General features: G+C 33.7%; 1 protein-coding gene across 3 annotated transcripts in view; it reads left to right on the top strand.

The window, feature by feature from the left end:
• The window catches only part of GRM8 (glutamate metabotropic receptor 8), an 818,692-nt gene extending 804,957 nt beyond the window's left edge, over positions 1 to 13,735 (top strand). For all 3 annotated transcript variants that reach the window (XM_057302755.1, XM_055115364.1, XM_057302756.1), the window contains one exon: positions 3,218 to 13,735. In XM_057302755.1, the coding sequence (XP_057158738.1) occupies positions 3,218 to 3,267 (50 nt within the window). In that variant the 3' untranslated portion in view covers positions 3,268 to 13,735. The remainder of the gene's footprint in view (positions 1 to 3,217) is intronic.
• Positions 13,736 to 15,407: the final 1,672 nt, after the last annotated feature.

The raw sequence follows: 15,407 nt of genomic DNA, 5'->3' as shown, positions 1-15,407 counted from the left end.
ATTTAGAGGCATACGAGAGTATTATATAAATTAAAAATAGAAAGTAAAAGTGAGTGATCATAGAAAAATCATTGTGTTTCACTTTACACCAAACCAAATGTAACAAATATTTTACCTTTTGGAAAGGTTAAGTAGAAAGTAAGACTCCATTAGGTCTCATGTATGGTTCATGGAAAGAAAAGAAAATAAGGAAGGAAGAAAGGAAGGGAGATAGGGAGGAAAGGAGGGAGGGAGGGAGGGAGGGAGGCTGGTTCTATATTGGTTCTTCCAGACTGCAGCTGTTCCATCCCAATCTATTCTGCTTTTGTCCTTACAGGAACGCAGTATTGTAGGTTTTGAACCAGTGATAAAACTGAGGCCCAGTAACCTGGCCCAATGATTTTTTTTTCCACACATTTTGCAGGGAATAGAATGTAATTTAAAACCAGGTCTAAAGTCTACTTCCTTTGCACTGTGCCACAATAATAACCTAGAAGGATAAGCAATGTAGATAAGATAAGCAGATATGTCAACTATTTTTAGCCTGAAGTTCATAATATTCAATGAAATAAAAAATAACAACAATGAAAAAAACATCTATAGTAGCACTTCTTAGGGCTATCTGAGTTAATTTTAGTGGTTGTGAACTTTGTATGAACTTGGTCTCTGGTAAGAACTTGTCTAATCCATCAATAGTGTCACTAAGATGGAATGAGTCTGATTGTCAGTTATTTCAGAGGAGTAACTTTACAATTTCTAGTCTTATTCAATGTTCAATAAATAAATTATTTTCTAAAAATCTGTTTCATCCTGAATTGGATTCATATATTGAAACGCATACATTCTTTGCTTTTTAAAATATCTTTTATCTTACGATTATTCATTCCAGAATTACATGAAAAAATAGGACATCACATTTGAATTTTAGGACAGAGATTCATTGCATCACATCTTTCAACAATACAAAGGAATTATTTGGATTTAGATTTATATTCTCCAGAAGCTTAGGCATGAGTATAAATTTGGCATAATATCTCTGTAATGGTCTTACAATAATGAGTTTTACTTTACAGTATGTTGGCAACAGAACAATTAAACATTTCTTTATTTGAGTCTTTATTTTCTTAAATTTTATCTTCATTTGTCTCCTTTTGATGAAACCAAAAGAAACCATAAATATGCATTGGCAATTCACGTGTTTACTATTCTATATATTTGATATTTTAGCATGTTTACCTCTAGAGTCTAAGATTATTGTGTATTTTAAGTGGAAGATGTATTCATTCTCATAGGACAGCTAATTATAATTACTTACCTTTCTTGGTCATTACATCAGCCTCTAAGAATTGAGGTCTTTGACTTAGGTAGTAAAAAATATTTTTTATATTTTGTAGGACAGATAATTGATCTGTTCTTTCATTTTACATATATGCACATGTAAAATTTTACCAAAATATTAAAGATTAGCACTTTTATGTTTTTAGTTTTCTAGTAAATATTTATATACTATAAATGAGGCTACTGATTTTGATAGATTAAAATTGCTGCAGCATTTTTGGTTCTACTGTCATTTAATTTTTACTACAGTCATGGATTGCTTGATGACATGTTCTAAGAAATGTGTTGATAGGCAATTTTGTCTTTGTGCAAACATCATACAGTGTACTTACACAAACCAAATGGTATAGCCTACGACATACCCAGGCAATATGGTGTAGCCTAGTCTATCTAAGCTACAAACCTGTACAGCATGTTACTGTCCTGAATAGTGTACACAGTTGTAACGCCATGATATTTGTATATCTAAACATATCTAAACATAGTAAAGATACAGTAAAAATAGAGTATACAAGATAAAAAATGGCATATGTGTAAATAGGGAAGTTACTATGAATGGAGCTTGTAGGACTAGAAGTCGCCCTGGATCATTAAGTGAATGAGTGGTGATTGAATGTGAAGGCCTAGGACATGGCAGTACTGTAAATTTTTTTTTTTTTGAGATGGAGTCTCGCTCTGTTGCCCAGGCTGGAGTGCAGTGGCGCGATCTCGGCTCACTGCAACCTCTGCCTCTCGGTTCAAGCAATTCTCCTGCCTCAGCCTCCTGAGTAATTGGGATTACAGGCATGTGCCACTATGCTCGGCTAATTTTTGTATTTTTAGTAGACACAAGATTTCACCATGCTGGTCAAGCTTGTCTCAAACTCCTGACCTCATGATCCACCTGCCTAGGCCTCCCAAAGTGCTGGGATTACAGACGTGAGTCTCTGCACCTGGCCACTGTAGATATTATAAAAACTCTACACTTAGACTACACTAAATTTATTTTAAACATTTCCTTTTTCAATATATACTATTTTAGCTTACTATAAATTTTACTTTATGAACTTTTTATTCTTTTTAAATTTTGACTTGTTTGTAATAAAAACTTAAAACACAAACACATTGTCCAGCTATAAAAAATATTTTCTTTATACCCTTACTCAAGGATAGACTTTTTTCTATTTTTATTTATTCATTTTACTTTTTAAACTTCTTGTATTAAATACTAAGACACACACACACACACACACACACACACACACACACACACTAGCCTAGGCCTCCCCAGGGTCAGGATTATCAATATCACTTCCACCTCCATATCTTATTCCACTGGAAGGTCTTAAGGGGCAATAACACACATGGAGCTGTCATCTCTTGTAATAGCAATGCCTTATTCGGGAATAACCCTGGAGGACCTGCCTGAGGCCGTTTTACAGTTAACTTTATAATGTATAAGTAGAAGAAGTCTACTTTAAAATAATGATAAAAAGTATAGTGTAGTAAATACTTAAACCAGTAGCATAGTCATTTGTTATCATTATCAAGTACTATGTACTGTATATAATTGTATGTGCTATGCTTTTTCATGACTGGTAGTACAGGAAATTTGTTTACACAACAAACCACAAACATGTGAATTATGTGTTGTGTTATGTGTTGTGTTGTGTTATGTGTTCACTGGGCGATAGGAATTTTTCAGCTCCATTATAGACCACCTTTATATAATGCAGTCTGCTGTCGAGCTCAAATGTCGTTGTGCTGTGAATGACTGTGAATGGTTTAAAAATAATGAGTAACATGCTGTAAAAACTGGATATTATTAAAAAGTCATTACAGGACTTGAATTTTAAAATCATATTAACAAAAGGATGTATTATTATATACTATTTTAATTTGTCCTCATTTATCTTAACAGCTTCCTCTACCAAGACAACATATATCAGTTACAGCAATCATTCAATCTGAAACAGGGAAATGGCACAATCTGAAGAGATGTGGTATATGATCTTAAATGATGAACATGAGACCGCAAAAATTCACTCCTGGAGATCTCCGTAGACTACAATCAATCAAATCAATAGTCAGTCTTGTAAGGAACAAAAATTAGCCGTAAGCCAAAAGTATCAATAAACGGGGAGTGAAGAAACCCGTTTTATACAATAAAACCAATGAGTGTCAAGCTAAAGTGTTGCTTATTCATGAGCAGTTAAAAAAAAAATCACAAAAGGAAAACTAATGTTAGCTCGTGAAAAAAAAATGCTGTTGAAATAAATAATGTCTGATGTTATTCTTGTAAGTATTTTTCTGTGATTGTGAGAACTCCCGTTCCTGTCCCACATTGTTTAACTTGTATAAGACAGTGAGTCTGTTTCTTGTAATGGCTGACCGGATTGAAGCCCTGGGTTGTGCTAAAAATAAATGCAATGATTGATGCATGCAATTTTTTATACAAATAATTTATTTCTAATAATAAAGGAATGTTTTGCAAATGTTGAGAGTTGTTTCGTTCCAGTTTTAAAGCTAGGGAAAACTCTTCTTTCTAGTTGGCACTTCTGCTGTTTTTTAGCTCCTTCTATGAAAGCCCTGATGTTCTGAGAAAATATTTCTTTGAGGAATGTGTTTTTGTACATTTGTGTGCATATGAGGAAGACTGTCTTTTATTCCTATATTAAAAAGCATTATTTGTGTAAGACTTTGTGAATATTTCAAGATTTCTGTGGTAGCTTTTCATAGTAACTGCTTCTTTTATGAAGAATCAAGCAATAGTTTGAGGTAAATTGCTTTGAGTTAATTAACAAATGATGAATTAAACTTTACTTTGGAGAACAGAGTATGAAAATTACCATTTGAAAGTACGTCAAAACATGTCACTGAAATTCCCCATTACATTCCTAAATCAAAACTTTTGCACAGTGAAATATCCTGTGGTATGTAGTATTAACCTTTTCTCACCTGGGCATAAAAATCACTGAAATCAGTGAAGTAATGGGCCTTACCTAGTACATTCTTCAAAGCAGAGAATTAGCATATTTATTCCCTTGGCACCACTAAAGAAGCCACAGTTCAGATAACATATCAGTGCTTTCTTATTTTCCAAATGAAAACATTCATTGGTTCATGGAGCAGTATCATTAAAGAGAGAGGAAACAGGGAGCCTGTCTCATATTAATAAACCATGCCAGAATGGATAAAAGAAAGCTGATAATGGCTTTCAAATCTGTACCATTTTTGTCATGGGCTCCTCTATGCCATACAATCCCAGACATCCATCAAGTCAATGGATCTCCACAATCATTTTGTTAGTGAATATTCTCTCTGCTGAGTTAGCTTGGATGGCTCATTGCACTCCTTATAGATATAAAGAGCTGTCTGTGCTCTCTAGCTTCAACCCAGTTACTTTACCTAATAGAGAAGGTTGAAGTAGCATAGCACAGGTTCCTTCAACATACAGTGACATTTCCTAGATAGCACAAAGACATATTGCTGCATGTAGACGGAAATGTGTATCTATTGGCTTTTTGTTGAGTTTCTCCTAATAATAATGGTTGTTTGTAGATAATATTTAAATCAAGGAGTAAGGGCATTATTTTCAAGTTTTCAGATCATCTGAATTACTGATAATGCAATCCTGTAACCAGGATCCTAAATCCACCTCTAGGTGTGCCTTTCTAGATAAGACCTAGACTAAGCAAAATAAACCCATTACTGCATATTAAGTATATTGCGCCATGTAGGTCAGTACCAATAGCCATACAAGAAGTAATTATAATTGTATTTTAATTTTTAAGTTGACAATTTTTTTTCATTTTGGAGATCATTTGTGGTTTATAAGATTTTTTTACTTCATTTTAACTAAGCATCTATATGTTTTGTTGAGAAAATTGCTTGAATTATATAAGCCTTGCATTTCATTCAGAGAGCAAAACTCAAGTATATTTTTATTTACTAATTTCATTTATTAATTGACTCTAATCAGGTTCAGTGCATGTGACAGGGTGATTATGAGAGCTAAGCTGGCTCTCAGGCCAAATGTGGGTTTCTATTATTATTGTTACTTAAGAAAAATGTCGAAGTTTTAGGAAGAAAAATAAAATACCAAGCATAATTCATGATATTTCAAAATTCTTCTTCCTACTATCAACCTACCAAGGGGTTGTTTTTCCTAAGTACTTTAACAAATAATTGATACTTGTTTGGGGTTAAACAAAATCTTATTTAATTCACAATAAAGTTAAATAATAGCTCTTGTGGATTTACATATACCAGTCATGGCTTGTAACATTATCTCAGTGGGAAACATTCTGCTGATGAAACTACCACCTTTTTCAGGCAGTGGGAGGATAAACTCCCTCAGCCTCTTACAGTAGGAGCTGGAGAATTCTTCCTTCCACTGTGTTTATTTTCTCAGGGATTTTGCTGAGGGCTTGAGAGGTAGTCATATAGGGTGGGACAATGGCGGTGAGGTATCCTGTAGGAGGGATTTAGTATGTGCCAGTAGTGGATCATAAGTCCCATGCTTTAAAATGAACTGTCTGTGTACTATAGATAAACAAATGCAAAGTTGCATGGGAAAATGCACTATTATATTCTTTAGAATTGACCTTGTGTTTTATTCTGGCCAAGAAATGTCATTATCTAATCTCAACATGCCAGAGGGAATGCTAAAAATGTAGCCTGAGGTAATATGCAGCAAAAGTCACTAGTAGACAAGGAGAGATATGTTAGTGTGACCTTGGACCAAATCTGACCTCAGTTTTTAAGATAGTTCTAGCTTATAATGGTTAATATTTAAAAATGTCTAAATCAATGATAATTGATATGCCGCAAACTAATCTTATTTTTAAACAAAACTACTCATAAATTTAAACTTGAGGGATGACTCTTTGAACATGAACAGGAACCTAATAACTCGATTTTTAGTGTTTATCATAAATTTTTACACAAAATGTGGCATTTCAGAAGAACAAGATTTTGCTTTTTTAGAAAATTAAATACCATATTATATGAAATCTTACTAGGAACAGAAGTTTTTGTCATTTATGTTTTCTTCCCCTTTTAACACAATATATTATTTACCAATATTTCTTGACAGTGTAGAAAGAATATTAACAATTTTCTAAACTATATTAGTCAATACTGATGTTTTATTCAGTCAGCAATTGGAAGAAATCACATTCTTAAATCCTATTATGCAACCTTACCAATTTTTATCATTTCATTTTTGAGTTTCTCCTAATAAATTCCTAAAAAAAAATTGGTTGTTTGTATTTTCATCCACCTTCTAGAATGAAATGGCCAGAAGTAACAATGAGACTGCATGCAAGAATGAGTGAGAATACCGAATTATCGAATACTTTTACTGTATACAGTGATCTTTAGAAATGATTCTTTTTGATTTTTTATTGTTCTCCTTTAATGAAGATGAAAATAGTGTAGAAAAATTTGCCCACAGCTAGAAAAATAAAATATTTCCTTAAGAAGAAATTACTGTCTATGAATACTCAGAAAGTTGCAGACTGCCACTTGGTAAGTGTCATATTACAGGGGTAGTGGGAGAAAACAGCACATAATTTTATTTTTTAAAAAACCTATTTTCTATGACTATTTTATTATAGTTTTTCAAATTTTTTCGTATTATAATCTTTAGTGGTAGTGTTACTTTTGGGCACCTTTTTAAAAAAAGGACATTCAGAATATTTTTGTTTGTTGAACTCAGTCTCTTATCACCGTAAAGTCTAATATTTTATTTTGATTTATCTATCTGTTTTAAGAGTGACAAGGATGGACATAAACAAATTTGAACTATGAAGTGTTTTTTCTAGTTGCCTACTGCTTAGGTGGTTATGGTAAAATTAATTTTTACAAATAACTTGTTACAAAGTCATAAAGTAACAAGCATGGATCAAGGCCTGTGAAAAACCAAGAATTAACCATGTAATAACTTGGATGGGAAGAATGGGTGATGCGTTTACAGAAAACAGGAAAGACAAATGATGAATGTAATGTTTCAGGTTGTAAAGTAAGCATTATCAGGCTACTTGCCAATCGACTATGTCCCATTAGGTAAAGTCAATAGAATATAGGTTAATTTTGAGAGCTAATAAAAAATATCAGTGTTAAAGTATAATTTTGTAAAAGTTAAAAGCAACTCTTATAACAAAAGTAAAATGAACAAGTCAAGGATTTTATTCAACTCATTACCTAATGAAGGAGGAAATAAGATCTTGAAACTAGTCCAAAGAGCATTTGAGAAGCTAGTTGTATCTATATCTATATATGTATATATCTATATGTTATATAATATAAATAAATATTGAGATAAATGAGAGGATTAGAGACAAAACTTGTTTAGTATCCTACAGTATAATAATAAACCATAACATTTCAGGTTATGTGTTCCATTGGACAGACATTATTTGCATTTCTACTGAATGAAACTGTACTAAGTAACCCCTATACCTAGAGTTGTAAAGTAGCTTTGTTGATAGACTCAAATGAAGCCCTCTACGGAAAGAACAGCCATTCATATTTTTTGCCTATTGCTAAATTTTGGATAATTTCTGTGATGAGTGATAATTTATTGCTTTACTTTCCATAACTGTAAACATTACATTGGCAACATAGGAATAATAAAGATCACAAACACACCGAAAATTACATGAAGATAAGTCAGTAATGGAGAAGCTCTGGTATGGGGCTATTGGAATTACTCTTTCCTATCTCAAATCTTAACTGTATCTCCAATTCAGAACTGAATTGTGTAAAATGATAAGGCGAATAACTGGGAATAAAAGTGTACTTGCCTTCAGGTACCACCACTGACAGTTCCACAAATAATTTTTGAAAGTATGACTTATTCCTTTTGTCCCCTACATACCGCCATCTCTAGTGAATACTTTCTCTCCTCTTTTGTAGTATATTCCCCTAAAATGGGAAATCAGCTTTTCAAGAGTGTCCCTGAAGATGACAAACTATGGATAGTTTACTTTTTTCCATGAGTTCCTTCTACTTGTCATTGGCTATCAACCCTGGCCCTTCCTAACAAAGTCTTCAAATCCTGACAACTTCTAGGCAGGAGAAGCAAGAATGAAAGAAGCCATCTTAATCGAAGATGGGGAGAGGAAACAGGTATGATTAGTGGGGCTCTGCTTTTCCATAGACATCCTAGAATTTAATAACCTCTGTCTATCCCTTACTTCTGTCTGGCATCCTAAGCTCTGCAGAGCAGGATAATGGTGAATGTGGGGCCACGGGACTCCCTTTCCATAGGGAGCCTGTTTTCTGAACAGAATCTTAGCAGCTCTGGAGCTCAATGTTCCCTTTGAAGATCTTTACTAACCTCCTGGAAGAAGAAATGAGGCAGCACAAGGCAAAATTATAAAGTAGATGAAATGTGGCTTATTGACTTTTCTGTTTTTTGGATTTTTTTCCCCTCATGATGTTCTCCAATTTCTTTTTACCTCTTGCCAATGTCACCCAGGTGGCCAATATCTTCAGTATACATTCTAGGTACTCAGAGATCCCTTTCCTAGTTTCCATCTTCTGACTCACTATTACTTTCCTCTCTTCCAATAATTCAACCCCAATTACTTTTCTATGTCAAACTTCCCTCCATTCCCAGCACACACAGATATCATAGAGGCATATCAAAGGCCCCAGGGGAAGCTGTCACAGTTGGATTTTAAGTAATAAACAATATAATTAAAATGGTTTAATCATTTATTTTGTTCAGAAAGTACTGAGTACCTGCTATGTAGCAGACATTGTGTAGGTGCTGAGAATATAACAGTAGAAAAAAGCATTGGCTGCCATCATGGCATTTATATTTCTGTAGAAGAGATGAATAGTAAACAAGATAAATACACAAATATACGGTATGTTAGAAAGCGAGAAATGCTGAGAAGAAAAATAAATCAGGGAAAATGATGGATAGGAAAATAAGAAGTAAAATTGTGAAGTGAAGGGCAGGGTTGAAATGTTAGGTAGGATGGCTAAGAAAGATGACATTTGAGTACAGGTCTAAAAAGATGAGGGGTTAATCTAGGCAGTGTCTTGGGAAAGAGAATTTCAAGCTAAGAGCATCAAGGAGACAGCCCCTGAAGCACCAGCTTGTCTAGACAAAACAAAGGTGAAGGAAGTTAGGGGTGGAGTATAAGATCTTGTATGGCCTGGTCAGCCATTGAAAGACCTTCACATTTCACCCTTAGTGATAGGAAATCATTACAGGATTTTGAGCAGAAAAGTAACATGGTAAGTATTAATTTTAATTGAGTTTTTCTGAATTATCTGAGGTGAGATTAGCCTTAAAGAAGCCAATATCAGGAACACAGTCTTCCCTTAGAAGATTTTTGTATAATCCAGGTTATAAATGATCATGACTTGGACTGGGCAAAGCAGCGGAGGTAATGAGAAATGGTCAGACTGTGGAAATTTTGAACAAAGATCTGCCATCAGGATCTGCTTTAGTTTTTATGTTGTCTTCTGGTATATAAGCTCCCTGTCTTTCAAGTGCTTGCCTTTTTTTCCCATTCATTATTTCATCCATTCAATCATTCACTTTTTCATTCTTACAATAAAAGCAATGTGAAGAATCATATATTAATTATTGTGTGGAGGTACAAGGAGCTTACTAACTGGGAGTGATGATAATATCTAATAATAACGATTATAATAAGGATAATAATAATAGTTAAGATTATCAGGCACTTATATATCAGACACCTTGCTAAGTGCTATGGAGTAGGTCTGACATTCACCTTATGGGTTAGGTGCTATTATTATTCCTATTTGTAGATGATGAACTGGAAGCAAAAATTGATTAGCTAACTTGCTGTAGGTCATAGCATACGTAAGTGCACAGCTGGGACAAAGCTGCAGTTTCAGACAAAATGTGCCAAATGAGAGTCACAACAAAATGTTGTGGGGGCCAGAACAGAGACACTCCCATTCAACTGGAAAATTAGGTACAAGCCTGTGAAAGAAATTCCTGGAATTCTTCGATTTGGTTGTTGATGTCAGCATTTCATGAATTACAACCTGTTTCTAGGACAGTTATCAAATCTTCTTGGCTTTGGGAAATAGATTTAGGTTGGGGAATATTCTTTGGGTAAATTCAAGTTAGTGTCAACTTTTTATTTGACAGTTTTCATTTTTATTGATTTGTCCATAATATGAAGTTTTTAGTTACCCATGCACATCACAAGACCAGATACAGAATGTAGGCCTTTTTCTTTTCATAGTTCATGATTTGTTATATTATATTGAAAATTTTTCAAGTAATATGAAAGAAATGAGAAAAAATGACAATACTACTTGAGGGACTTATTTACAACTTAGGTTCACAAAAGTTAACCTAGTTATATAATTTGCCTTATTTAACTTTATTCAGAAATTTATCCAAATTGTTTGTAAGTATGCTCTTGTTATACCCCTAGGATGGCAAGCTGTGATTGTTTCTTTCAGGCACAAGTAGTTTCTTGGGTAACTAGTGCATCAACTACTTCATAATGCACATTATTATTATAATGTCTTCCAAACAGAAAGATCAGGGCCAAAGATTATTAAAACTCAATGTCAAATCATTTCCCAGTAATTGAGCCAAGAATAGGACCTAACAATCCACAATACTGGGCTAACACCTCCTCTCCTGGACAACATGACCCCACCATCACCACTGCGTGTTGAACATTGTTATTACCTAATATTTACTAGACCCGCAACCTTAGTATTGGTGTTAATAGAAACTGTCTACATTCCCGAAGTCTTTTGCAATGGAAACTCTTGGCAGAGCAAAAAAGACAGACTTGGCAATAATCTTGCTAAATTTTTCTGGCAGGTCTAAACCTTCTAGGTCACAGGAGAGAGGTAAGGTGTTTGGATACTTAGCTGACGCCTTTACTGGATACATCAACTAACTTAGCCAAAAAGGTTTTCTAGATGTTTTAAAGTTTTAACAGTCTAGGTCCTATCCAGTCATCTTCAATCCCCAGCACGTGCACACGTGCATACATACACATACACACACATACTAACATGGGTAATGATTTTTAAGAAGCAAAAGCTAGGCCCCGTTTGAGTCACATGAAAGAAAAATTTCAAATGTGAACATTGTTAGACCCATCTTATGTTGTAGCCAAGATTTCAGATCATGCATCTTTTACCAGCAAGGATCTGAGATCTGAAATAGATGTTTAATGGGGCCCTGAGGCTGTTGGACAAGCACAATAGTCCACAATGACTTTATGGAGTGGGTCACTGAAACAGAACACAGAAAGGTTTCAGTGTTAGGCCTTAACTATTATGAAGTTGTAATAGCCTATTGTAGCAGAAACCTCTTATCAGCAAGTACCTAAATACCAATTTACACAGTAGGGATTTTTAATTAACAGTGACAACTGTCTCTTATTGATGAGATTACTTTTTACTAGTGACAAATAAGAGAAGAATTCAGCTGATTCAACATACTTAATTTCTAAATATATTGACTATATAATATTCAGATACAATTACCATATTTGTGGGTCTCATTCTGCCTACAGAATATAAAAAGTGGTATATTTAATATGAAAAATAAAGAGATAATTTCTTAGTACATTCCTTATTGCTGTCAGCTTTAGAAATTCACAAGTGTGTTAAAATATATTTTAACTTAATTTTCACCATTAATACATAATAATGATTCCTTCTTTCAATCAGTATATGTTCTGAGGTCAGTATTAAAATCCAGGATGAAATGGCTTATGCAGAATTAAGCTAAATAAATATTTAAAATTGCTTTAAACATGTAGTAATGACAAAGTTCAGCTATACTATGGAATTGAAATCTTTAATGGACATATTTTGTTTAAAGGTTGTGCACAGGTCACTTGCATACCCGCATGCTAAAATTTTTCTTTTTAATTTTTCGTAGCTGGATAAAATCAATTTATGATTGCATAGAGCACAGATACTTCTTTTCAATGGAAAATTTAGCAGCAAATATTTAAGGTATGTTCTAAAATTGTATAATTTTAAAGGATTAATATAAATGCTGTACGTATGATATGGTTGGTCCACTTACTAAGTTGACTGGCATTATATTTTGAAGCATAAAATACAAAAAGCATGTATATCATATACCAACAGATGGTGCTGATTAAACTAAAATATTAGAAGCCTATATAAATATATTTGGGCAAGTCATTTTACAAGATAGGTAATGAGCAAACAGGGAGCTCAGTTCTCATGTTTCTGGTGGACACATATGTTATCATTTCATCGTGCTCGGTATCATAGAACGACCTAAAACTAGGCCTTTTAAGATAGTGCATGAATCTATAAGCCTAAAATTAGTTCAAAATAAAAAGTTTTAAAAGACAATCCATAAATATGCCCTTCTTCTCTTTTCTGATTAGTAACCACTGGCCCCAGCAGTTCACTTTGAGGGTACATAGGACACAAATATTTCAAAAAACTTACAAAATGAAAATGCTTTAAATATAGTTATAATCCAGTACTTCTCCAAGAGTTGTCTGAAAACCACTTGCATCAGGATTAATTGGAATGTGGTTTATAAGGTAGATTCTGAAGACCTGCTGAATTCTACTGAGTTAGAATTTCAGAGTGTAGGACTCTAGATTTTAAATTAGTACCTGTGAGAGTCCAGTACTCAATATATTTGAGAACCATTCGATTGGAGGGATAAGTTGAAGGAACTCTCTTATATACACAGTGCAACATAAGTATATATTTTTTTCTGTTAAACCTTATTATTTTTAGCCTAACTTTGATCAATTCTTTGTACTGCATCATGATTACATGTAAATATACGAAGATTTTAACAGAATATGAAATTACAGTAGTGTTTAAATGACCAAGACTCTTTATAGTTCCTATATGATATGAAGACTTTATCTCAGCGTTCTTCTTAATCTCAATGAAAAGTCTTTTCCATACAGTAGTGATTTATCATTCTCTATTTAATAAAGTCTAGAACCAATAACATTTACTGTTCAGTCTGGTAAACTTGAAAAGACTTTCCTATGATCTAACTCTCCCCATTCCAGCACCACACCCTAATGGGTAGAATTGCATTTAAACATGCATATGAATAATAGGGATCATCGTCCCACCAATATTTTGCTCTTATATCTCAAACAAAGACATAGTTTGTCATGTCATGGGTCACTAGGGAGTAAATATGGCATGCAAAATCAATTAGATTCTAACTATTAGCAATATAGTAATATATAATGAGTCTACTTTATGGATATTACAAATTATTCTTTAAGAATCCTTAAAATGTTGACCTGTGTGCATACCTAAGTTTAATGTCATCTCTCTTCTTGTTCCATATTCCTCCTCATGTTACCAAATTTGTTTTTTTTCCTCTTTCTCTCTTTTTAAAAAATGGTGGAATGCATTTTTGCATAAATAAAAAATACTTATGTGCTCATGATGTGTTTTTCTCAGCACTTTGCCTCTCTGTTACATGGAGTAAAGCCTATTGAGACAACAGAAGCTCTCTCTATTGAAAAGTCAGAACCTAATAAACCTTCTCTGAGAAGGACCTCTTCCCTAGTTGAATAGTTGGATAATGGTGTGTGGTTTGTCATGCCACTGTCTTTGTTTTCTATGTGTGCTAACAATTGTCTTTGCATTTAGGTCAGTATGATGTAATACTCTTTAAAGGCAATGGAACTCATTCAGTGTTAAAATAAGCATAGTGATCAGATATAGAAATAGTTTGTCACATCCTGTTTTTAAGGTAGATTATGAAAACCTGATGAATTAGACCTACTAAATTAGAATTTCAGGGTATAAGGCTCTAGATTTTCAACTAGTACCTGTGAGAGTCCAGTACTCAATAAAATTTGAGAACCATTAGGTTATATGGATGAATTGAAGGAACTCTCTTAAATTACTGGAGTGTTACTCCAATAATTTGATCAAATCTGAGGGCAGTCATAGTTGAACAGAGATAGTAACAAACAAGAATAATCAGATGAACATGAACTGAAATCATTATACTATAGAAAGTTTTGAAGGAAAAATAGAAAGAACTAAGCATGTTAAATTAGAAGACAAGACTTAAGTCAAGAGAAAACTAATACCAGATGCTTGGGCTTGCTTAGAAGAGGGATTGAATTTGGTTAAGTTATAAGGCATATTAAAACTGTCTCTCAGTGTTACAAGGTTTCAGACAGAAGCTATATGAGTGTCTCTTAGAAATGTGCAGAAATTTCTTGTTTTAAACCATCAGGTGTGACTAGATGACCCTTCAGTTTATTCCAGCAATCATGTGCTGCTTACCTACAATGCGCCAATCACCCTGCTAGGGGCTGCAAGGAACACAAAGGAGAAAAGACACCGTCTGTTTTCTCAACTGTGATAGATGTTAGAAGAAAAGCAAAAAATCCTATGGGGTTTCACAATAGGGATATGTTTAATCGCTAAGATTCTCTTGATTTGTGAGTCCCTTTTGAGATTCATCATGCAGTTATTAGAGTGATATTGAATAGGATTCAAAATCTATCAACTATAATTAGCCTGGAAAAGAAAAATCATCTTAGATAGTAGAGGACTTAAGTCAAGTCCTCTAACAAGTATACCATGAGCAGAGACTGGCATGGGTAAATGTGGGAGATTACAGGATGTTTCTAGAAAACTATTTTTTAAATATCTGCTCAGGATGACTAATATGCCAGCGTGATGCATGTCTTTCAGGTATACATGTATAAAATCTATATTCACTGACAAATAAAAAGCAAACATGAAAATGCAAATATAAGCACATTAAAATTTATTTTAAAATGCAATCTCATTGATCTGTACTTTAACAGCAAACCACATAGATCACATTAAATAGTTTTCTGACTGTCAGCCTAATATAAATTTCAGCTTTCTGGAAATGACATGATCTATTTTTGTTTTGTTTTGTATGCTTTTCTTCTCTTTTTGTTTTTTAAGCTCATGCCTGTTATTTCTGAACAAAGCTTCATGAAATGTTTTTGAACATTGTTGTGGATTTTACTAGATGGATAGTGCTAACCCATAGTAACCTGACAAGGAGAAAGTTAGAGGAAGACCTACCTCAACCTCACTCTTCTTCTGCCCTCAGATCTCCT

This window comes from Pan paniscus, chromosome 6, assembly GCF_029289425.2.
Source record: "Pan paniscus chromosome 6, NHGRI_mPanPan1-v2.0_pri, whole genome shotgun sequence".
In the NCBI taxonomy this organism is placed as follows: Eukaryota; Metazoa; Chordata; class Mammalia; order Primates; family Hominidae; genus Pan; species Pan paniscus.
The sequence above is the reverse complement of the archived record's forward strand: the minus strand, read 5'-3'. Positions and strand labels throughout refer to the sequence as shown.